Source organism: Euphorbia lathyris, chromosome 6 (genome assembly GCF_963576675.1).
Source record: "Euphorbia lathyris chromosome 6, ddEupLath1.1, whole genome shotgun sequence".
NCBI lineage: Eukaryota > Viridiplantae > Streptophyta > Magnoliopsida > Malpighiales > Euphorbiaceae > Euphorbia > Euphorbia lathyris.
The window spans coordinates 26,673,593-26,699,211 of record NC_088915.1 but is presented as its reverse complement, the minus strand read 5'-3'; the positions used below and the strand labels follow the sequence as shown (position 1 = coordinate 26,699,211).

The 25,619-nt window shown below is 37.7% G+C and overlaps 2 protein-coding genes across 3 annotated transcripts; both read left to right on the top strand.

Annotated features, from left to right (window-relative positions):
* Positions 1 to 8,409: 8,409 nt before the first annotated feature.
* LOC136233629 (cyclin-B1-4-like) lies at positions 8,410 to 9,605 on the top strand. Its single transcript, XM_066023356.1, has 5 exons — positions 8,410 to 8,529; positions 8,618 to 8,866; positions 8,952 to 9,113; positions 9,202 to 9,383; positions 9,458 to 9,605. The coding sequence occupies exons 1-5, from the start codon at positions 8,443 to 8,445 to the stop codon at positions 9,603 to 9,605; spliced, it is 828 nt and encodes a 275-aa protein (XP_065879428.1). The 5' UTR covers positions 8,410 to 8,442.
* A 618-nt stretch (positions 9,606 to 10,223) lies between these two features.
* Positions 10,224 to 12,909, top strand: LOC136234048 (translation initiation factor eIF2B subunit gamma-like). 2 transcript variants are annotated; one of them, XM_066023804.1, is made up of 4 exons: positions 10,224 to 10,509; positions 10,589 to 10,684; positions 10,906 to 10,983; positions 12,748 to 12,909. In XM_066023804.1, exons 1-4 carry the CDS (start codon positions 10,444 to 10,446, stop codon positions 12,796 to 12,798), a joined length of 291 nt encoding a protein of 96 aa, XP_065879876.1. In that variant the 5' UTR covers positions 10,224 to 10,443; the 3' UTR covers positions 12,799 to 12,909. The 2 variants fall into 2 exon arrangements, with proteins under 2 accessions (XP_065879876.1, XP_065879877.1); XM_066023805.1 differs by lacking the exon at positions 12,748 to 12,909 and adding an exon at positions 11,861 to 12,486 and having other exon boundaries at positions 10,238 to 10,509.
* Positions 12,910 to 25,619: the final 12,710 nt, after the last annotated feature.

Genomic DNA, 25,619 nt, shown 5'->3' with positions numbered 1-25,619 from the left:
CCGGTGCTGGCAAAACGGGGGAGAAGAAAGATCAGCGAAGAACTCAAGAAGAAGGCACCAACAGTCAGCAAAAGAAGAAGAAATAGATTGCCAACCATTACCTTATACTTAGTCTCTTCTCTTTGTAACATGTATTATGTATGCTGACTGTTCTATAATACAATACTTGCATTTTATCTCATAACTTGTGTTATCTCTCTTTCAATGTTAAGTATTATGAATGCATCTTCTAAAATCAAGTTAAACTCAGTAAATGAGTAAAAATACTTGCCTGCTGCGTAGATGTAATGTTTGACAGTGTCTAAAAATAAACATTGAACAATTAATTACTCAGTGCTCATTAATGATACAAATCTTTCGCTGAAACTGAGTAAAATAGAATATGTCCCATAAGCCGACCTATACCTGAAAACTGAACTTAGACTTATTCAATTAAACCTTAGAATGTTTAGAATAAAACTAAGTCAGCAGCTCAGCCCTGACGGGGGAGTTTACTTAATCAAATAGGTCAACTATCATGGGGGAGCTCAACACTGAGTTCCTTGCTGAATTAGTTTTGCCAACATCAAAATGGGGGAGTTTGTTGAAACACCTTTCCACAGGATTTTGATTTGACAAAATTATTTAAGTACAATTAAATATTCTACAACACACTAAGTTTAAATGCTTTGATTTATTTATACTAATGTGTTTGTTCAATGTTGAGTTTATAATTGTTATAAGACATAAAGATCATAAGGCCCAAGCCCTATATGGAAGATAAAGCCCATGTCAAACAAAGCCCAGACCACTCAGCCCGCGTGTTTCTAAACGCTGCCGTTGAGTGATAAAATGCAGCTGAGTAAAGAAGGATCTAGAAGATCCACGTAGACAACTTCGGCTAGAAGTTGCTGAGCTGTCTCGACAAAACGTACAAGACAGCCGCTGAACACAAGGCAACTTCCAGACAAAGTATTTTCCCTTTTGGTAAAGAACAGAAGACGCAGGAAGCTGTCTGTTTGACGTTACCCAAAATGGAGGAACATACTGCCACGCTGACCGAAGACAAAAGATGCTGGAATCTGATTGGCTAAGAGAACTGTTCATAGACTGAGTGAAAGCGACATATAGCCGTTTCCCTCTAACGGTTATTTTGAAATTCGAAATAACCGGATGCCTTACAGCTCTCTATAAATAGAGCCTTCAGAATCTTCATCAACACAGAACTTTGAGCAAAGCATTTACACTGACCAAACACATACAAAAGTTCTGCACCAAATAGCAAAGCAAATTCTTACACTACAAAGTTATATATCTGTGTAAAAGTCTAGAGTGATTGATCTTCAATCATCTAAGGTGTTCTAGCAATTGTTGTTTAGGACAAATCTTAATCATTTCTAGAATTACAAAGGAGAAGCTGAGTACTCGGTTTTAGTACTTAGTGAATTAGAATAGAAGTGAGTAGAGGTATAGAGGAAGGTACTCTTGTTATACTCAGCTTCTGATTTGTAAAGGGTTTTTGAGGCTCTACCTTTAAAGAGCTTAGTAGTGTATTTGAAATCTCGGAACGTGTTCCAGGGACAGGACGTAGGCTTAGAAAAAGCCGAACCTGGATAACTCCGCTGAGTGAAGTATTTCTAAACCCTTAACTCCTTATATATATATTGCTTGCTAAAACTGACCAAGTAAAGAGGTCAAGCTGAGTTGTGCGCGATAAACGTCTGAGTTCAGGAATAGACCTCAAGTGCTATTTCCTGACTCAAGCTAAGAAGCTGACCTAGTCACTAGTTGACTAAGCCAGTGTCTTGCTGATTACTTGTTGGGGTTTGGTGTCCTATAGTCAATTGTTGCAGGATACAAACTTAATGTAAATGAATTGTTCTTTATATCATTTGTTTTAATAAGATATATGTTTGATAACTATATAAAGGCAAACCCTTTTAAAGCACTAAATAAAGTCTAAATAAAAGGAAATCCATAAGTTTATTTAAAGTGATTATAAAGTGTTCATACAAGCATGATGTGAGACAAGACTTTATAATAAACTAATAAACTTAAAACCACCCCAAGTCAAGTGATATGTTTAGGATTGACACATCACTGTTGAGACTTGTATGTAACAATGTCTTCTGTCCGACAGAAAGCTGATCTCACAAGCTTCATATATATAGATATCTGGACAGTTACATAGATCCGATGAAACGTCGTTCATTAGGATTGGGGATCCGATTTGAGATAACAGGATGGGTAGATTCATCCTTGTCACCTGTTCATCTCATTGGTATTAATAGGTATAACTAATCCTCAGACTCAAAGGAATGTTAATTGGTCATCCTGAATTACTGAATGTGAGACTTTGATCGCGTGGTCCCACGATCCTTAACAGAGATGACTCTGGGGTGTGAACTGCAATGGTTGGGTGTCACAGGAGGTAATGTCAGGGTAGTTATACATTGGATTGAGCATTTATCACTCCCGATGAATGGGAGATACGTCCAAGGATCGCTTGTGGAAGACTCGACTCTAAATCCTTGCAAGGTGATAGCTTAAGAGTTGAAATACAGATTTCACTTAACCTATCTATTTGAGTTGACTCGGCCTGTACAAGTAAAACGAACGTCTCGCTATATGTGACTTGACATTATCCATAGTCATAAGATTCAGTTCAAGGATGTAGTTGATAAAGGATCGAATTATACTGTAACTAATACGGAAGGGTTAACGGCAGAATCAACCTGTCTTCTTAACGGACTCTAGGGGAATGATTACGGACATGCCGATAACATGCTCTATTCATCATTCCGTTATGCAAGGATTAAATATAATTCTTGAAGAAATTAATTTAATGGTTGCATACGGCCAGAAGTAGTAAGGACCTAATGGATCACACATAAGACTTGGAAACAAAAGAGAGATGGATCTGATTAATAGATGGAAGCCCAATTGAGCCCAGTATGGCCCACATGGATAGGGGGTCGAAATTTGCATATTAGTAAGGGAGAAAATTAATTTATTTTACTCTTCCTAATTTGATTAGGATTGTGAAATTAAATTAATTAAGAGATAATCAAGTTGGGAGTTTTAATTGGATTAATATACTCCTATTATTATCTAACTAGGTTACTTATTATTATCCTAATTATATTAGATATATAGTAAGATAATAATTGGAAATCCTATTCCGAATTGGATTCCTATTAAGTAACCTATTCCTATCTAACTAGAGTTTAGAGACAAGCTAATATTAATACCCCCTACCCTATGAATTTCGACACACTCATTATTCCTCCCTACTTGAGATTTTCGAAATTTGCTAAGCTAGAGAGAGAAAGTGAATTCCATCCCCAAGTTCGTGGACAAGGATTCATACGGCTTCCGTCAATCGATTAATCTCTTCCATCTCTTTTCTCTTTGATCTTGTGTTGATTTATTAGAGGCAATCTATTTTGGTTGCATCTCATACGGTTGATTCTAACTTATTCTGATTGTGTTTTCTATGTGCTTGGATAACTCGGAGAAGAGTTGTGGGCACTCCATTAACAACGGTAGATAAGTTCTTCAAAAGGTATTGCTTCTTATCCATCTTTATATGAAATAATGGTTAACGGATTCTATGGTTAAATGGAAGTAGGCTAAAATTTTTATAATTCCGCTGCTTTACCTTAGCCCTATTTCCAACATTACTCAGCGCAGCTGTCAAAACCTTTTTCCTAAGAAAAAGAAGTCTGCCCTAATCTTTAAAAAGGTCAAATAGTTCCTAACCCCCCTTGGAACTATACTTGCAACCTTATAAGGGACCAACATAAACATCAACCCTAGCCGCTGGGAATGGAAGACCCGCAGAATCAAACCTATTCCTAGATTCGCCGCAAGGTACGAATCACATACGATATCCAACCACCTATTAGGATGAAGTTGGTAGATTGGAATTCCAAAAAAATCTAAAATATTACCTACCACCTTAGAGACTGGGTGTTCAAAACCCCTTTCTACATGGCTCTGATACACCATGAAGCACCTCTTTGGGGGCTGAGCAGGACGGTGATAAGGCCCTAAGACTACGCAATATGCTGCTTGCAGCCAATGGTACAGACTCTTCAAGGCAACTATCACCCCAAAGTCAATTTTCGACTCGACAATTTCCATTTTAGGAGCCTTGGCTCCCTTCTTCTTCTTTTTGGGGGCCGAAGAACTAGCTTCTTCCCTCTTCCTATAAAGGGGATTAGGTGCCTCCACCGTAACAACCAGAGTTGTGGCTGGAGGAGGCGCATGGATGTTCTAAGGTACCCTTTGGGCCTCCTCAAGACTCAAAGCCCTCTTAGATGACTCAACAGAAGAATCTATACTCGTATTCAAAACGAATGAAGTACGAGAAGTTGTCAATAGGAAAGGGGCACTTACATGGAAAGAGAAAATCGAAGATGAAGGTTTGAGATCAAAGAGAAGGAATTCTGGTTGCAAGAAGCAAGGAAGAAGACGAAGTGGAGGCATAAACTAAGTGGAGGTAGGCAAGTGCAATAACATTTCTTCAGTGTTGGCAAATCAACTGTAACAATAAAGACAATCTGCCCTAATTAAAAATAATCGATCAATAATTTAATGAATCTTTTGGAAGATTAAGGTTCAATAAAAATAAAATAAAAAATTAAAGTACTATTTGGTCTCAAAATATTGGTTTTTGCACTATTCATCTCATGTAGGGATGGTAACCGGTACGTCCTAATAAGGAGACTTTCCATATTCTAATATAAATCGAATAACGAATATTCATTTGAATATTCGTAAACGAATAGCGAATATTCGTATGAATATTCGTAAACGAATAACGAATATTCATATCGAATATTCGTTTTTTAAATTTATATATATTTCGGTCATCTTCTAAAAAAAACAGATCTGTTACTTTACAAAGAAAAAAAACGTTCCCGAGTAGAAATGGTGGAATTAGAAAGGAAGTTATATTCCAGGAGCAAGGTATGTATATAATTCAATTCACATTTTTCTTAAATTTACTTTGATTTCTTTATATCTGAATTTTGTTCACAGGAGGATCATCTTTATCTTTATGTTATGATTTGTAGTTTGCTATGTAAGGATTCACTGTTTTCTTTTCTCTCTTTTTGAGAGAACCCTGATGAAAGGAAGGCGTGAAAGTATGGAATTTTCATTTTAATCAATAATGAATCCTATTTAAAGTTGATCCAAGCCCAGTGAGTTTCGGATGTGCCAAGCTTCATTCTATGTTTTAGTGCCTTTCGGATGTCCGACGATACCTGAATCCTCAAGTAACCTATAAAAGGTTCCATATAGTCCCTAGGATCAGTTCGAATGACTGTCCCTATATACGAGCCACATACCACTACCGTTTTTTCAGATCGGAATCCTCCCGGAAGATCGTGTAGTTGTATCTAGAAAGGGGTTTCATTCAGTGGTGTTGTGTAAAAATCTTCCTGTCTTTCCACTCCCTTTAGAACTAGAAGTCTGTTGTCGAAAGACCATGGACCTTCATTTAGTACTGCGTTTAGGTAAAAAACATGGTTGAATTGAAACAGAAATCTACCATCTTCGAGGTCTACTATGGAAATTCCGCTGCCGGTTTCCAGAGTTTGGAAAGTGTTACTTTCATTCCTTCGATGTAGATGGTTCGGTTTGTTATGAATCTGCCTATGCAACTCCAGCGGAGATCGTAAGATATGGCCGATTCATTTGTTGGGACGATCACAGGAGCTGCGTCTTCTTCCTCCAGCGAGAGGTTTAAGCAGTCATTAGATTGGGACTCCATGCCAAAAACAGTACCGATTCGCTGGATTTGCGATCAGATTAGGGTAGAAATAATAGGGTAAGGTGCAATCGGAAGGGGGGTTAACAGTGGTTTCTTCAACCCTAAGTTAGGGTATAAACATCAACCCTAGCCACTGGGAATGGAAGACCCGCAGAATCAAACCTATTCCTAGATTCGCCGCAAGGTACGAATCACATACGATATCCAACCACCTATTAGGATGAAGCTGGTAGATTGGAATTCCAAAAATCTAAAATATTGCCTACCACCTTAGAGACTGGGTGTTCAAAACCCCTTTCTACATGGCTCTGATACACCATGAAGCACCTCTTTGGGGGCTGAGCAGGACGGTGATAAGGCCCTAAGACTACGCAATATGCTGCTTGCAGCCAATGGTACAGACTCTTCAAGGCAACTATCACCCCAAAGTCAATTTTCGACTCGACAATTTCCATTTTAGGAGCCTTGGCTCCCTTCTTCTTCTTTTTGGGGGCCGAAGAACTAGCTTCTTCCCTCTTCCTATAAAGGGGATTAGGTACCTCCACCGTAACAACCAGAGTTGTGGCTGGAGGAGGCGCATGGATGTTCTAAGGTACCCTTTGGGCCTCCTCAAGACTCAAATCCCTCTTAGATGACTCAACAGAAGAATCTATACTCATATTCAAAACGAATGAAGTACGAGAAGTTGTCAATAGGAAAGGGGCACTTACATGGAAAGAGAAAATCGAAGATGAAGGTTTGAGATCAAAGAGAAGGAATTCTGGTTGCAAGAAGCAAGGAAGAAGACGAAGTAAGAATTCTAAAAAAGCAAAAGTCCACCCTTATAAAAGAAAGTGTGTTGGTGCCTAGGGAACTGGGTATAGACATGCCACATATCTTCCTCTGAATGACAAAGAAAAACATGCCCAAACAGCGCAATCAATGCACAAGCACGCCATGAAGGCGAAAAGCCCTAAAGGACTTAAATGGCATTGGGTGTGGGGGGGGGGGGGGGGTTCTGATAACATCCGCATGTTATCTCTGGGGCAAAATAGTAAAACCCACAGATAAAAGGACCTATTTGTACAAAGCACGACCACATGGCAAAATCACAAATACGAAGATAAAACATACACCAGATAAGCCTAGATACGCCAGGAGAAGACCAGACTCGCCAAAAGGGGATATATACGCTATTTATGGTTGATACGACATCATTACCACTGAGCTGTTTTATAGGAACCTCCATAATCAGTACTATTAAATGGTTCATTAATGACACTAACGGGCGAACTTGAAGAATATGCAATAAATGCATTAAAGAACACTAAATCCTAGACTGTTCATATATTACAAAGATGGTTAGAGAATCTAGTATAAATATATCAATCTGAATGGGTATTAGGTTTGCATTCATATTTTTTACTATAGTGCTTTTGAGATTATTTTTGGAAGTTAATTTCAATGTTATCAATGTATATATAATGATAAATTATATATTATATATAAATAATTATAATTATAATGAAAAATGATAAATTATATATTAAATAAATTATAAATTATATATAAATAATTATAATGATAATAAATAATGATGAGTTATATATAAATAATACTAAATTATAAATTATATATAAATTATAAAAACAATAATAAATTATATATAAATAATTATATTATAATAAATAATGATAAATTATTGAATTTAAATTATTGATGCTGAAATTAAGTAAAAAAGAACAAAGTCTAATCCTAATAAGTTCATAAATCATTAGAAAAACTACTAAACCTAAACCCTAAATCCTAAACTAGTAAATTCCGAATCACATCAAAAGTCTAAACTAAACCATAAATATGTATGAAAATTAAAACTTCCATTTTTTTCGATCGTTGCCTTAAATCGCAGCAAAAATGGTACTAAAATGCAGAAATCGCACAAAAAATCACAGTAATAGTCGTACTAAAATCGCTTCGAAGTTATCTTCATCCAAATTATGTTGCACAAAATATATTAAGTGATAATATATATATATAGTGAGAGTATTCGGAAAAATCAATTTTGAAAATGTTTAGTAGGAAGTATTGTAATAGGTATAAATATGTAAAGAAACTCTAATTTTAGGTCAGTTTTATAAATTTACCAAAGTACATGATCCGAAATTTCACAAATTTGAATAGATAAAAAGTAAATAATAATAAAAAACGGGAGGCAGAAACTAAGTGGAGGTAGGCAAGTGCAATAGCATTTCTTCAGTGTTGGCAAATCAACCGTAACAATAAAGACAATCTGCCCTAATTAAAAATAATTGATGAATAATTTAATGAATCATTTGGAAGATTAAGGTTCAATAAAAATAAAATAAAAAATTAAAGTACTATTTGGTCTCAAAATATTGGTTTTTGCACTATTCATCTCTTGTAAGGATGGTAACCGGTACGTCCTAATAAGGAGACTTTCCATATTCTGTCATCTTCTTAAAAAAACAGATCTGTTACTTTACAAAGAAAAAAAACGTTCCCGAGTAGAAATGGTGGAATTAGAAAGGAAGTTATATTCCAGGAGCAAGGTATGTATATAATTCAATTCACTTTTTTTTTAAATTTACTTTGATTTCTTTATGATGTATGATGACTGACTGGGTTTAATGAATTAACCTTAGGCTGTATGTGGTCTTACCAAACGGCCAGAGAATTCACAGATGAACATAGATACGGATGATTTGGATAATGAGTTGGCTGTGGCTGAATATGTTGATGATATATACAAGTTCTACAAACTCTCGGAAGTATGATTTATTTTTCATCTCTCTATTTTTATCCCCTTTTGTTGGTTTTTACGCATCAATTCAATAAGAATAGATTTGATTTTTGCAGGCTGATGGTAGAGTCCATGATTACATGTACTTGCAGCCAGAAATCAATTCAAAGATGAGATCAATTCTTGTAGATTCGCTGATTGAAGTTCATAGAAAATTCGAACTCATGCCTGAAACTCTCTATCTGACAATTAACATAATTGATAGATTCCTAGCAGTGAAAGCTGTATCAAGAAAGGAACTTCAATTGGTCAGCATCAGCTCAATGCTTATTACATGCAAATATGAAGAGATATGGGCACCGGAGGTATGAACGGACATCATTTCTCGAATCATTATTCCAATTCCCGCTTTGAAGTAGCATTAATTATTGGTTTGGTTCTAAATTGCAGGTTAATGACTTCATTTGCATATCAGATAACGCTTATATAAGAAAACAGGTTCTGCAAATGGAGAAATCTATACTGGGAAAGCTGGAATGGTATTTAACTGTCCCAACACCATATGTCTTCCTAGTTAGATTCATCAAAGCCTCTGTTCCATCTGATAAGGAGGTATGAATAAATAAAATCTTCCCAGAATTAGAATTCTATTGTGCATATTTTGGTTAGTACTAATACTTGATAATGTTAAAAAAAACAGATGGAGAATATGGTGTTTTTCCTGGCTGAACTTGGTCTGATGCAATACACAGTTGCTATAAATTACTGCCCCTCATTGATAGCTTCTTCTGCTGTGTATGCTGCACGATGTACCCTTGACAAGACCCCTTTTTGGACAGAAACTCTGCAGCATCACACAGGATATACTGAAGATGTGTTAATGTAAGTGAAGTGAATATTCCTTCCTCCTTTGTATAAATGAAGAGCATGACATTTTTATGTTTTGAATGTGGCAGAGAATGCGCCAAGCTTCTGATTAAATATCACTATGAAGCTGCTGGAAGCAAGCTCAAAGCTGTGCACAAGAAATTCTCAAATGCAGAACGTGGAAATGTGGCTCTTCATACTCCAGCCAAACAACTTTTGGCCCCTGAATTTCTTTGATTTTTTTCCATATCTGAATTTTGTTCACAGGAGGATCATCTTTATCTTTATGTTATGATTTGTAGTTTGCTATGTAAGGATTCACTGTTTTCTTTTCTCTCTTTTTAAGAGAACCCTGATGAAAGGAAGGCGTGGAAGTATGGAATTTTCATTTTAATCAATAATGAATCCTATTTATTGGGTTAGAATTTTTTTATTGGATTCTCTCGGTCTCTCAATAATACTTTACAATAATTATATAATTGTTTAAATAAAATCATAAACTGATATATATAACCGATAATTAGGGGATGTACATGTGGTTAACCAGTTCATTAAATTAAATTAAATTCGATCAATTACATTTTTTCGGATTTTGAAAAACGCTAAACATGTATCAATCCATCATATTCGGTTAACTAATTGTTTCGATCGTTGCCTTAAATCGCAGTAAAAATGGTACTAAAATGCATAAATCGCACAAAAGATCACAGTAAAAGTGGTACTAAAATCGTTTCCAAGTTATCTTCATCCAAATTATGTTTGCACCAAATATATTAAGTGATTATACATATATATATAGTGAGAGTATACTGAAAAATCAATTTTGAAAATGTTTAGTAGGAAGTATGGTAATAGGTATAAATATGTAAACAAACCCTAATTTTAGGCAAGTGCCGTAGCATTTCTTCAGTGTTCGCAAATCAACCGTAACAATAAAGACAATCTGCCCCTTCCCTTTCTTCTTCCCATTTCCATTACCATTACCAGGCCAATATTCATAAAATTTCACCTTAACAAAGTGGAAAAGAACCGACCCAGTTATATTGTTGCTCTCTCTAAGAATCAAATTAATATCATGGATTTCCAAGTTGTAATCCTTGCTGGTGGCACTTCGAAGAAATTGGTTCCTCTGGTTTCTAAGGTCTTATTTCATTTATTTTCTCTCCATTGGTTTTCCTAGGAGAATTAGTAACTAATTTTTTGGTTCTTTTTCAATGCAGGAGGTTCCAAAAGCTCTGCTTCCGGTGGCAAACCGACCGCTTCTTTCTTACGTTTTGGAGCAATTGGAACTCTACAATCTCAAGGATCTTATTGTGGTATCATCCTTTTTTTTGTCGGTTGTGTTTTGTGTTACTTCAGCGGAATAGAATGAAAGGAAAAAGTAAATCAAAAGTTTCGTATCATGGGATATTCACAAATAAAATAATTAATTTTAGGTTCGATTCTTAAAGATATGAAAGTAAATTCTGTTTCGTAGGGTTTTAGGGTTTCTACCTTTATAATTTCGTTTTTCTGAATATGTTGTGTTGTGGCATAGGTGGTTGAAGGGCAAGATGCTGCTCTTAGCGTTGGTGCTTGGATATCGGGTGCTTATGTTGATCGTCTTCATGTTGAGGTATTTACATTAATTTCTTTTTTATATAGTTCAGTGAATCATTTGATTTTATCCTTGAATTTTTAAGAATGTGATTTCTTCTCGTTTGAATATGTTATGGGTGAGAAAGGTTGTGTGATTGCTTAGCTGATAACAAATTAGTTGTAACATGCAAAGGGGGAAATTGGTAATCATATCAAGTGATTATTAGGTTGAGATTTTTTAAGACATGGAACTTTGCAACCTGTTAATTGAGGAACCTGACAGTGTACTATAAGACTGTTGCTTCTGGGCACTAGATTAATGAGAAGAGACATCATATGCAATTATTGCGGAAGGATGAATTAGTCTATGGCAGAACGAAAGATTGGATAACCTCTGCCATGGTATTATTACCTTATGCGTTTGAATGACTCACATTTATTACATATACAACTCATGTTATATGAACTATACATATAAAACTCATATCATATGAACTATGTACTGCTGTCTAGTTATGGATACTGTTGGATTCTTGAACTCAACAGTGTTCAGAGGATTTTTCCTCCTTGTGCTGGAAACCATGCCCTTATTCATGGAAAAATGCTGCAACATTGTTCTGTAAAGAGAAAATAGGAATATTAGGAAGCTGCAGATTTAATGGTTATATTTTCTTCGTATAAAGCTTTAATTTAGCATATTTTTAGATACTTCTTGGTTTCTGTCTTCGTGATGGAAAACATTTGAGACTTGGAAAAAGAAACTGAAAGTTTGGCTATGAGAAGCTGAAATATGTTATCTTTTCTGCTTGCATACAGATGCCTGTGGCTGTACCCTTTTTTTAATTATTTAACTTCCATTATTGTTGTTTTGTGTGGTTTAAGTATTAGAACTTTTCCTTTTCCTTGTTCTATAGGTTCCTACTCAACATCAGAAAATCTCTTTTTGAAGATTAACAAACATGCTTCAAGTTAAAACTTATGGAATTTAAAGCTCACAGTGGGGAGAAAAAAGAAAAGAAAAAGACAATGATTCATTGCCCATTCCTTTTCGGCCCCTCTTTCTCTGCGCAATTATTATTATTTTGAATCTGGTTAACCAAAGATTCCATGCTCAACATTATTGTCTTTAGCTTGATGTATAACCCCTAATTTGGCGGTGGTAAGTCTTGGTGGAGAAAAAGGACAATCAAAGGGTTTTGGGGATGAGTTTTAGCATGTGGAATAATTGGGGGTGGGAAGGGCAGATGTCAGTACAGGATATGGTAAATAAAATATTAGTTGCCTTAATAGTCATCCATGTCTTATTGAAGATGTCAAAATTCCTGGAATTGGAAGAATTGAAATGCAATACATCAACGTGAAAGAGGAAGAAGGTGATTAAACTGACGTTTGCAATAACACTCTCTTCAGTGATTCAAGCTGTAAAGTAATAATTGGTAAACACTCATTATCAAAAGACAAAAAAGGAACGAGTTTGTGAGAAATAAAACCTTTTGATGGCTTAGGAAGTCTTTGAGTTCAATTAATTCCTATTATTTGCATGAAATTTGTTGACTTCGATTAGCTGAGTATCCATCTTAGGAATCACAAAACCTTGACCTCCAATTGATGACATGGTAATCAAATGAATTACTTGAGAAATGTCAAATTTCTCACAATCCTAGAACCTGGACTTGAGCTGCTTGTATTTTGTGTTTATGATTGCATAGCTAACAATTTGTTTATGACTGAATTTTTGAGTAAAGTGACCAGTAAATCACTTCTTTAACTGGGGTCATATAGTGAGTATTTTACTCTGCAGATTTGCATTAGATGCAGCCATGAATTGCATGGTGCTTTATTGGGGCTGTAAACTGTCCCGGTCAATGCAGGGAAAACTGAGAGTGAAATAGTGGTTCTCATGTAATATATGTAACATTGTAAACCAAACTAAATTGAAATATACGGTTTTGCTTGGTTTTTAGATGGATTGAGGCAGAAAGGTTTAGACGTATGATTATATAATTAAGTAAAAAGAAGAATATTTGTTGAGAACACTGGCAATACTGATTAAAAAGAAATATAAATATGTGTAATTAAAACATTAAAGTATAGATATGGGATTTTGTGCTTATTGTTGTATCAAGTCTGATGGACGTAACCTATACTGATAAAATTAAACTACATGTTAACTTATGTTGTTTTAAATGCCAATATATATGTTTGTGTGCGTGTGTGCAATTCTTTAACTTATATTATACTTTTTTTTATGACGATGAATAAACATTGCATTGCATAAATGATACAATCGTGCATACAAAAAAAGGAGTAATAAAATGTACTGTTTGGTTTGGTCATTAAACCAAATCAAACTCTTTTGATCTGGTTTGATAATTTTTTAACCTGACATGAACTATTAAGACTCTTACCATATCAAATTATCTATTTTCAGTTGGGTCCTTTTTGGTTCAACAGTTTCCATGGAATACCTAGTTATTCTTGAGTGTACTTTTCATGGTCTATTCTTATTGATATGATGATAACTGTTCCTTTGTCTCTGGTCGTATTGGTGTGTGTTACACATTTTCAAATATCATGAAAGATGAAGGTCTGTTTGGATTGGCAGTTTGCTATATGTATATAGCGCTAGGAGTTACAGGTTAGATGTTAGAAATCGCTTGACTTAGTGGCTACAAGTCTAACTGCTAATAGCAACAAATGTCAGCTTATTATTTGATTACAGTTCTGATCAGCCAACTGCTGGATTACAAATAACTCTCCAAGTTCTATAAGTTGGTCTTTGGAAGAACAAATATTAACTGTTGACTTTTGACACTTACCTAAACACTGTTTTGATAGGAGCTCTTATATCATGAGTTTTTCAATAAAAATTCTAAATTGCAATCTGACTTTGCAAGTTTAATCTATAACCCTATTAGTAACTGTTGGTGCCAGGGTTCTTTAGTTCTTTGGAAAGTGTTTCTTCTGGGTCCTGGTTGTTATTGTATTTGGTCAACTATCTACCCAATGTCAAGTTTGACAAATTTATATCTATTTTCTCACCCAAGCTATGCCATACTATAAACGTTTTTCATTTTCATCTAGGCACACATGGATATTTTGTTAGTGATAGAAAGATTCAGCCAATTTGCTTTTATTTATTTATTTATTTGAATGATGAGCTGGGCCGTCTTCCCCGTTTTAAGGCCGCTTTTGAAACCTGGTGCTTCAGAATTCCATTTTAAGGTTTCCAATCTACTTTTGTTATAAAATCATACCTTTGAGAAGTAATAAAAAAAAAACATGCATGGGACGGCCCGGTGCACTACGCGTCCCCACTAAGCGAGGATCCGGGGAGAGCTCCCACCAAAAGGACAAGCCCATCCCTTGCCAATTTTTTTTGGCAAGAGGCCGCTCCTAAGACTCGAACTCGTGACCTTCGGTCACACAACAACAACGTTTTACCGTTGCGCCAAGACTCGCCCTAAAAAAAATGCGTATTTGAAAAAAAAAACACAAAAGAAAAAAGTGTAAAAGCCTCTGTCATAAAAGAAGCAAATAAATGATTTTTGCAATATATATAAGGTAAACTTAACTACCTTACATCCAATCTTGAATCTGTTGCAGAAAGCATACAAATAAATCGACTTGGGCAATTTTGGGAATCAAATAACGATATCGCCCATCTCACAGCACAGAAACGCACTTCATTCTCTTCCTGATTGATAATAAAAAGATTTTAAGTTTCGATTACAAAGCACTGAGTTACAAATCTGATAACAAGCACTGAGTTACAAATTTGATAACAAGCACTATAAAGTGTGAAGGACCAAAGGAGATATTCACCAAAACGACAGCGTACCACGATCAATGGAGAAGCAATGGTGTATCGAGCAAGACATCCACGTGGCGAATTCCATAGATTTCGCCATACGCTACCCATAGTCAAACCTATGGAGACCCGCCATCACCTCTCGATCCACCCTCCAAACGACAGGGTTAACTCCCAATAAATCTCATTAAAAGCTCATTAATGAGATACTTCAATGAGATTCATAACCACCATTAATGGACATTAATGGAGGCTTTCCAGTAACCAAGGAGTTACAACTTTACGACTATAAATAGCTTGCATCACAAGCTATTGAGATACACTCACAATACTCTAACCCTACTTTGTCATTACAGTTTATTCTCTTTAGAAGTTCACTGACTTTGGCATCGGAGCTTCCCCCCATCGAACCCAACGACGCCCCCCACAGGGAAGGAATTCGATCAAGGATTTTTCCATAAGTTATCAATTGGTGCGGTGAACGTAGAGGCCCTAAGCGAAAAAAGGCTTAATCCACGGTTCTAAAATGACAAGTAGAGGACCTGACCCTACAACGGGTATTGTAATGCCATTAGTAGCACCTTCGGTGAACCTCACTACTAGCTCCAGTCATCCTGATCTCAATGCACCAGAAATCCATGGTGAGGGGAGCATGTCTCCGGAATCCCTCTGGGATATTTGTGCAGTAGCAGTGCGAAAGGAGTACGAACCAGTTATGGAAGGCCGAGTCCGAGCGCAGGTGGCGAATCTCGTCGCAGATGTGGGAGGAAACACAACCGGAACCGTTCCACAGTTGGTTCGCCCACAACCACCAAGGCCAACCCTCTCGCAATCAGATAATGTTTATTTCAGACCAAGGGATTCGTCGTTTTTTCCCTCCCAGCCTTTGGAATCAGTGGTAATTCATTCGGGACTTGCTGGTAGTGAACCATTGAACCGGCAATTGTTTCCTGATCCGCCTAGATGGAGCCAAGGAGGAAGTCACATCCCTCCGACTTTTACCGCTAATCCCGAGATCACAATTGGCGAACGTCATGAGCATATAGGGACGTCAACGGATCCAGCAATACTGAATTTAGGGGCTGGTCGTCCCAAGAGCAGACGTAGTGGTCAAACAGAGAAAAGACGGAGGGATCATAGACGAAAAGAGCGATCCAAATCCCGTTCCCACCATAGACGTCGAACAAGATCCGCCTGTAGAGGCAGGTCGCCACCGCCCCGCAGGCATGAAGAAAATCGAGATCAGGCGGATCCGCCACGTAACAATATACCACCACCAAATCATCCCGGCGGAGGCGGGCGCCCACCTAACCCTCCTGGCGGAAGTGGAAGTGGTGGACCCGCCAACCCACCGGGGGGTGGCCGTGGACCCCCAAATCCTCCTGGCGGAGGCGGAAGACCACCCCCTAGGGGATTCGGAGACGGAGGAAGACGTTCGCCCTCTGATCCATCCTCAGGCTCCAGCTCCTCCTTTTCTTCTCAAAGCACCACACCACCTCGGAGAAGACGACGGGAAAGGGATCGCAGATCATTGGAAGATCAGGTTAGGGAGATAGTACAAAGGCAGAATGAGGAAAATGCAAGGAATAATGCATACGCCAATAGAGATTCGCCGTTCGCTGTTTGGATTAAGGCAGAAGAGATCAATAGGCGATTCAAAATTCCCAATATACCCTTATACTCAGGAGAGGACAATCCCGAAGCACACGCCAAAAAATACAAAATGTTGTTGGGACTCAATCAAGCTACCGAGGCAGTTCTATGCAGGATGTTTATCACGACTCTAAAAGGCCCCGCTTATGATTGGTTCCAGACTCTCTCTCCTAGATCAATAAATAGCTAGGATCAGTTGAGTAGAGAGTTTTGTGCCAAATTCACAGGATGCATCCCGCCAGCAGTAAAATCTCGAAAACTATTTGAGCTAAAGCAGAAGCCGAATGAACCTCTCCGGGAGTATGTTGACAAATTCAACAAGTTATGTATCCGCGTTGTAGATGTTGATCTTGCTGTGGCCACCGAATCAGTAGTGAAAAATACAACGTGCAAAAGCTTGCAGGTAGACTTAATCAGGAACAAACCAAAGAGCATAGCTGAACTGATTGAAAGGTGTAAGGAGTTTATGGAGGTCGATGACATCAACAGAGAATCTACGTCTCCTCCAAAGAAAGAAAAAGGCGAATCTCGAAGGAGAGATAAGGACAAAGATAAAGCTCGTGATTCATCCTCTCGAAATAGGCGAAGGAGCTCCAGGACCAAACCAGCATATACGCCATCGTTCACGCCATTGAACGCCTCCAAAAGCGAAGTACTAATGTGGCTTGAGAACAGCCAGCATAAGCGGAGCATTTCATACCCCGAACCTAAAGGAGGGGAGTACACCAATACAGGGAGAAACCCCAAAAATTATTGCAAGTACTGTTGGGGTTTTGTGTCCTATAATCAATTGTTGCAGGATACAAACTTATTGTAAATGAATTGTTCTTTATATCATTTGTTTTAATGAGATATATGTTTTATAACTATATAAAGGCAATCCCTTTTAAGCACTAAATAAAGTCTAATAAAAGGAAATCCGTAAGTTTGTTTAAAGTGATTATAAAGTGTTCATACAAGCATGAAGTGAGACAAAACTTTATAATAAACTAATAAACTTAAAACCACCACAAGTCAAGTGATATGTTTAGGATTGATATATCGCTGTTGAGACTTGTATGTAACAATGTCTTCTGTCCGACAGAAAGCTGATCTCACAAGCTTCATATATATAGATATCTGGACAGTTACATAGATCCGGTGAAACGTTGTTCATTAGGATTGGGGATCCGACTTGAGAGAACAGGATGGGTAGATTCATCATTGTCAACTGTTCATCTCATTGGTATTAATAGGTATAACTAATCCTCAGACTCAAAGGAATGTTAATTGGTTATCTTGAATTACTGAATGTGAGACTTTGATCCCGTGGTCCCATGATCCTTAATAGAGATGACTCTAGGGTGTGAACTGCAAAGGTTGGGTGTCACAGGAAGTAATTTCAGGGTAGTTATACATTGCATTGAGCATTTATCACTCCCGATTAATGGGAGATACATCCATGGATCGCTTGTGGAAGACTTGACTCTAAACCCTTGCAAGGTGATAGCTTAAGAGTAGAAATACAGATTTCACTTAACCTATCTTTTTGAGTTGACTCGGCCGTGAACAAGTAAAACGAACGTCTCGCTATATATGACTTGACATTACCCATAGTCATAAGATTCAGTTCAAGGATGTAGTTGATAAAGGATCGTATTATACCGTAACTAATACGGAAGGGTTAACGACAGAATCAACCTGTCTTCTTAACGGACTCTGGGGGAATGATTACGGACTTGCCAATTACATACTCTGTACATCATTCCGTTATGCAAGGGATTAAATATAATTCTTGAAGAAATTAATTTAATAGGCTGCATACGGCCAGAAGTAGTAAGGACCTAATGAATCACACATAAGACTTGGAACGAAAAGAGAGATGAATATGATTAATAGATGAAAGCCCAATTGAGCCCAATAAGGCCCAAATACAAGGAGGGGGCCGAAATTTATATGTATTAGTGAGGGATTGATTTTATTCCATTAATCCTAATTTAATTAGGATTATGAATTAAATTAATTAAGAGATAATTTAATTAGGAGTTTTAATTAGATTAATATTCTCCTATTATTATCCAAATAGGTTATTTATTATTATCCTAAATATGTTAGATATATAGTGAGATAATAATTAGGAATCCTTTTCCGAATTGGATTCGTATTAAGTAACCTATTCCTATCTAACTAGGGTTTAGATACAAGCTAATATATATACCCCTCCCCTAGTGAATTTCGACCAAGCCTACATCCCTCCTCATAGTGATTTTCGAAATTGCTTAAGAGAGAGAGAGAAAAAGAATTCCATCCCCTAGTTCGTGGACAAGAATTCATTCGGCATTCCATCGATTGATTAGTCTAATTCATTCATCTTTCTCCTTGATCTTGTGTTGGTTAATTAGAGGCAATCTATTTTGGTTGCATCTCATAAGGGTTGATTTTGTTTTAACCTCACCGTGTTAAAACTTTGTGGTTGGAATCTCGGAGAAGATTTGTGGGCGCTTCTTTAACAACGGTAGATTGTTCATCGAAAGGTATTCCTTCTTATCCCTCTTTATATGAAATAACGGTTAACGGATTCTATGGTTAAAAGGAAATAAGCTAAAATTTTTATATTTCCGCTGCTTTACCTTCCCGAATTTCCTTCAGTGGTATCAGAGCCATCGTTAAATCTGTTATTTCATATATGAAAATATAGAAGTTTCAATAGGATTGAACAAATATTTATGGTTAGAATTAATTGACAAATAGTATTGATTAATTAATTCTAAAGATAAATAGAGTTTTGATTAATTGTTAATTAAAACTGATTATGCTTATTTTCCTAATTATTTCGGTTGATAATCATTATAACAAAATCTATTAGTTTTATAGTTAGGTTGATAAAATTAGTTTTATTAATTCTAAATGATAAAACGAAAATCTATTGTAGTTTTTCCTATTTCTGAAAATCGTTTTAAAATTATTTTAAAACTGAAATATATATATATATAAAAATAAATATGACAGCAGCCCGAGCTGTCACGCGGCTGCCGCCTCGCGGTGCCAGCCGCGTGCGGCGCAGGGGCGCTGCTGCCGCAAGGCGGCAGCGCCCCGCGTGACCTAAGGGCTGCTGCCAATCGGCAGCAGTCCGCTCTCGGGCCCGGCCCGATACCCACTTGATTTTAAATAAGTTTAAAATCGTTTTATGTTAAATGTATATATATGTTTCAGAAATTTATAGTTTTCTGTTTTGATTATCGAATGAATAATTCGTTTAAATGTTTGTTTTTACCAATATGTAAATCAAAGTGTTAAATGAATTAAAATCAAAATAAATAGGATGAGCATAATCAACGTTTTGTATGGTTATATTAATCTAAGGATTAATATAAAGATACAAAACGATTAGAAGTAAAATTGGATGAAAGTTAATTTGACGAGTTAATGTGATTAACCTAAATATTACATAAGCCGGTTATCTAATCAACCAATTAAATTTATTTAATTGAGTCTATGCATGTTTGGAGTTATGGACATATTTGGACCATCTTTTAGTCTTTTGGTATTTTTGAAATAGGGCCTGCGCGTCCTGCCTTTCTACTATCTATTGTAATTTCTCCTCTCATCTGATTCCCTTCAATTCAATTGAAGTTTTCTTATAGTAGTATAGAAATTAATATGTAATTTCAAGGCGCCATGGAGAAGACGGAGGACCTAAAGAGAAATATGTAATAGTTAGTATTTCCTTAGGTTTGCCCTTTTATTCTGTCTCTGGCTCGACGGAATAATTTAGATGATATGTCCATAACGCCAATGTATGTAAATGTATGTATGTCTGATGTATGCTAAAGCAAATCAAGACTAAGTTAGATTATGAGACTTAAATAAAAATCACTCATTAAAAAGTTAAGTAAATAAGTAAGTTATTAAAATCGGTTGCCCCTCCCTAATATTATAATTCAGCCGGCAGTACTGGGGGCCTCTGGGTTGTTGAGTAAACTCAAGCTCGGGGTCTTATGGTAACACCTGAATTATCGAAAATCATGTTTCATGAATATGGGGTAATACTTAAATTAGATTATGATAATTGGATGAGTAAACTCATGTTGTCATAAACTAATGGGCAAAATGGTTGGGATTAATATGAATAGCATATTAGTTACTAATGTGGTTAGTAACCCAATAACCTAGGAATCACATTTGAGATGTGATTGATTATATGAATCTACCTAATGAATGAGACTAGCTTGTTGAGTAAACTCAAGGCGAAATCTCAGGAGTTAGGATCCTAGCTCACTAAAGGATTTGTGAAATTCTTCGAATTAATATGGAGGGTTATTAATTTGGCAAAATAGTGGGAGCAATCTGAAATAAATTAAAAAGCCTATAATTTTAGATTGTTAAACTTTAAACAAATGAATGACATACGTTTACTCTTTCTCACTTTCAGGTTTTGTTTAAACACACACTCTTAAAATCATGACTAAAACCAATCTGCAAAACATTCTTACCGATAACAAATTGAATGGTTCAAACTTCACCGACTGGTTTCGTAACCTCAAAATTGTTTTGAAGTTCGAGAAAATTGGGGATGTACTTAATACATCGATACCCTCTGTCCCTGAAGATGATGCTCCCATCGAGGAAATTGATGCTTATCAGAAGCACAAGGCTGATGATGATCATGTTGCTTGCATCATACTTGCATCGATGACATCGGAATTACAAAGTCAACATGAGGAGATGAATGTATATTCCATCATCATGCACCTAAAGGAATTGTTTGGGAAACAAACCAGGTGCGAATGTTACGAGATATCAAAATTGTTATATCGTTGCAGGATGCAAGAGGGCACATCTGTCATGACACATTGTGTCAAGATGATAGGATACATTACCAAACTTTCTAGTATTGGATTTGTGATGGACAACGAATTAAGTACCGACTTGGTTCTTCAGTCCCTTAAAGAGTCGTCTCCGACGAGGATGAAGAGGTCCAACTAAACTCAACGTCGGAGGTAGATGTCAAATCAAAAAGATCAACAGTTGCTTCGGAAGAAGAAGAGCAACTCCTAAACATTCAGAAATAGAACAAGAAAGGTGCACTTACATGAATAAATGACGACGAAAAGCTGGAACTTCGGGGAGAAAGGCTCTGAGAAAATGGAGAAGAATGAAAACAGGTAGTCGAAAGTGAGATGAAATGAACGAAAGAAAGAAAAGAAGGACGAAGGGACGTTTTTGTTCTCCCACCTTGAGCAGCGCGCCGACGACACGTGTCACCCATCGTTACAACTGCAGAGCAAGATTGGAGGATCCCGATTCAACAATATCTTGCAAGTAGTACTTTGCCTCAAGACAAAGACGAAGCCAGGAGGACGGTAAGAAAAGCTGCATACTTCTCACTTATAAATGATCAATTGTACAAGAAATCTTTTGGTCATCCCTGGCTGAAATGTGTCATGGCGAACGAAGGACATGAGATCCTCAAAGAGTTACATGAAGGATCTTGCGGAGCTCATGAAGCATCCGCCTCAATCTTAAAAAAATCCAGGTTATTCGGTTTTTACTGGCCAACAACGGAACTCGATGCACAGAAATTGGTGGAAACCTGTCATAATTGCCAGATCCATGCTAACGACTCCCATGTGGCCAAGCATCTTCAGAATCCCATCATTGAAGGGCGACCTTTTGCCATTTGGGGAATTGACATCGTTGCTCCTTTCCCTCCCACGAAGAGGCAATGGAAATATGTGGTCGTAGTAGTAGATCACTTTACAAAATGGGTAGAAGCCGAAGCTGTCTCCTCCATAACTGCAGAAAGGATGGTTGAGTTCGTCAGAAACAACATTTTTGGAAGATTCGGAGTTCCTCACACCATCATCACTGACAACGGCACACAGTTCAACTGTGGAGAGTTCAGATCATTCTGTGAAAAGCAAGGCATTCAGAATAGATTTGCCTCAGTCTATTATCCCCAGTCCAACGGAATGACGGAAGTGACAAATCGAACCATAGTCAAAGGCATAAAAAAGCGGCTGGGTGAGCACAACAAAAAATGGGCGGACCAACTTATGAACGTCCTATGGGCGTACAGAACTAGTCCGCGGACGGCCACGGGCGAATCACCATTCGCCCTCTCCTATGGTGTTGAAGCCGTAATCCCCGTAGAGATCCAATCCTCCAGTGACAGAATCTCGTTCTACTGCGAGCAAAGGAATGGCCAAAGATTGAGGGAAAGTCTTGACCAGTTGGAAGTCAAAAGAGAAAAAGCCTATGCTCGGATGGCTGCCTACAAGCAGAGGATCGCCGCCTACTATAACAAACAGGTCAAGCTTGTGGATCTAAACGTAGGAGACCTGGTGCTCCGAAAGGTTGATAAAATTCAATCCACAAAAGGCAAAGGAAAACTGGGAATCACCTGGATAGGGCCATACAAAATAGTCACCAAGATTGGACCCGCCACTTTCAAGATACAAGACATGGAGGGAAACATATTACCACGGACGTGGAACATTCAGAACCTCCGCAGATACTTCCCCAAGGAGTAAAAATGTAACTGAAAGTCCTGAGTACTCTTTTTCCTTTAATAAGTTTTTATCTCAAGTGGTTTTTCTTATTAAAGGTTTTAACGAGGCTCACCTATAGGACTCGAAATGATGTAATAAGGTTGATCACCATTTAAATAAAAGATATTTCTTTTTTCTTATGATTCGTTTCTTAAGTATTTCTTGCAGCAATATAAATATTCCAAATTCAAAAGGGGGAGGCAATACAAAGCATTCCCATAGTAGAAAAATGCTACCACATGCATAACTACTTTCTCCTATCTATCATAGGAGACCCAACGGCGGATCAAGCCTTGATCACCGCCAGGACTAAAACATTTCTCAAACATGAGATCTTTATGTCCTTCATAAAAGTATAATTACTTTCTCCCATCTAATACAGGAGACCCAACGGCGGATCAAGCCCTGATCACCGCCAGGATTAGAATATTTCTCAGACGTGAGATCTTTACATCCTTTGAAAACTTATCTCAGAAAGAGAAGTTTTTTTACACCTAATGGCAAACTGATCCACCTCAAAGATAGGAAGTAGATCAAGGGCTCCAGGTAGCTTAATTTCCACAAAGGAAATACAAAGCATTCAAACCTTCACAAAAGGTTCAAAACCTTCACAAAAGGTTCAAAACCTTCACAAAAGGTTCAAACTCTCACAAAGGTTCATGAAAATCCTAAGGAAACTAGGAAGAAATTCATTCAAAAACATGAGTACATAAAATAAATATTGTACTTAGTTACATCAAAATTGTAATTAAACATTTTCAGAGGCATTCGCCCTAATCATCTTCTCCGCAGAGTCACCTTCAGGAGGAGTCTCCTTCTCTTCAGTTGAGATCTCTAAAGCAGGGATCGTGCAATCAATCACGGCGGAATCAACTTTGTCACCTGCCTCCTTGGCCACGTTATCCGAATCCTCTAACTCTATGTCAACCACAGGCTTCGCTTCCTCAACGTACCCAGTCATTTCTCTTTGAATCTGATCCTTGAGGTAATCCTTAAAATTTGGCATCTTAGCCTACCGAATGCACTCATCAGCATCAGGAACCACGTACTCAGGATCAGTAAAGCGAATCTCTGGGTAGACTAGCCCGACATAAGCCATGATCCGCTCGCCATAGAAATAAGCACGATGACCTGCCATGATCTCAGCATTTGATAAAATAGCTTTATGCTCCTTTTTATCTTTAGCCATCTTCTCCTTCAATCGGTGGTTCTCTTCATCCTTGCTCTTTATGGCAGCAGCGACTTTTGCTTTCTCCGCAGCAAGCTGCTTCTCCAACCTCTCAATGGTGGCTTTATCAGCCACTCCTTGAAGCAGATCAGCTTCCATCGCTCTCATATGCACATACGCCTAAAACAGAGTAAAAGAGACATTAGGCCAGGAGGATCACTCTATCATCCAAAAATGTAAAAGACAAAGATAAAACGTACTGAGATGAGATCCCCCTTCCCCATCCTAGCATGAGTGGATCCAGAGAACTTGCTTTGGCCATCTTTAACTTCGTCCAGATAGCCCAAAGCCTCGTCAAAGTCATTGTAGATCGGCTCACTCCTCAGAGACATTTTGCTTCCATACTTGGAGACCCAGTATCTCCCTAAATCAGGCTTAGCAACCTATGGAGAGAGAAGAGAACTTTTTAGAAGAGGAAGGTATAACGAGAAAGAAGAAGATCAATGGAAACCCACCTGATCAAGACTGGTTTGGGATCTCCCCGACCTCATGGCACCCGCCATCAACTTTTCACCACCCACATTGGTGGTCTTCTTCTTCTTACTTGGGGGATCCGCCACAAGATCTAGAGGGCGTTTCCCATCTCCTTTGCTGGAATCTACCGCTGGCGCGTTCCCTTGGGCCTCAATCTCCTTCTGCTTCTTGCGAATCTCTGCAAGGGCTCGACTTGCCTCAGATAAACCCCTGAGAAGGGAACAACAAAGTAACCAAAAACTCAAAAAAAAGCAAAATACCTTCACCAAGTTGGGAGTAATCCATATAGGTAATCCCAGCCCCTAGACGATGAACCAAAGGGATACCGTTCATCATGAACTCTAAAGCTTCAGCATATGTCGAAGAACCTGACTTGATGCTCTTTAAAATGTTTGCTACCCTCTTATCACTCTCGGTCAAGATACGTAAATCCCCAGTCATGTGCTGTGGTTTCAGATTCCAGTTCAAAGGAAACCCAAGGGGTTCGTCTTTCTTTACCTTAATGAAGAAAAACTTTTCATCCCAGAGATGAACGTTTGACATCTTGTTACAAAAAGGCGAATAGCTTCCGAACTTCCCAAACGTATAAAAAGATTCAGTTGTACGTCTGCAAGGTCTATGAAGGGACCTAAAAACACGAGGGGTACAAGTCACCCCCAAATTAGAAGCCAAGAAACAGTCCAAAGCAATCTCCAGCCAGCCATTTGGATGCAGCTGACTGACGGTAATTTCGAAGAACTCCAAAATGTTTCCTAAAACCTGAGGTAAGGGGAGACAGAATCCTCTCTCCACATGACTAGCGTATACAGAGAGATACCCTTTAGGGGGATTCGCCGGACGGTGTTGGATATCCGCCAGCGTAACCTCATAGTTTTTTATCCAAGGATATTGATCCGTCAGAGCCTGGAGATCCGCGACACTCATACGAGATGCAGTAATCTCCGCACGAGGCCTTTTTTTCCCTACAGGAGTAAAAG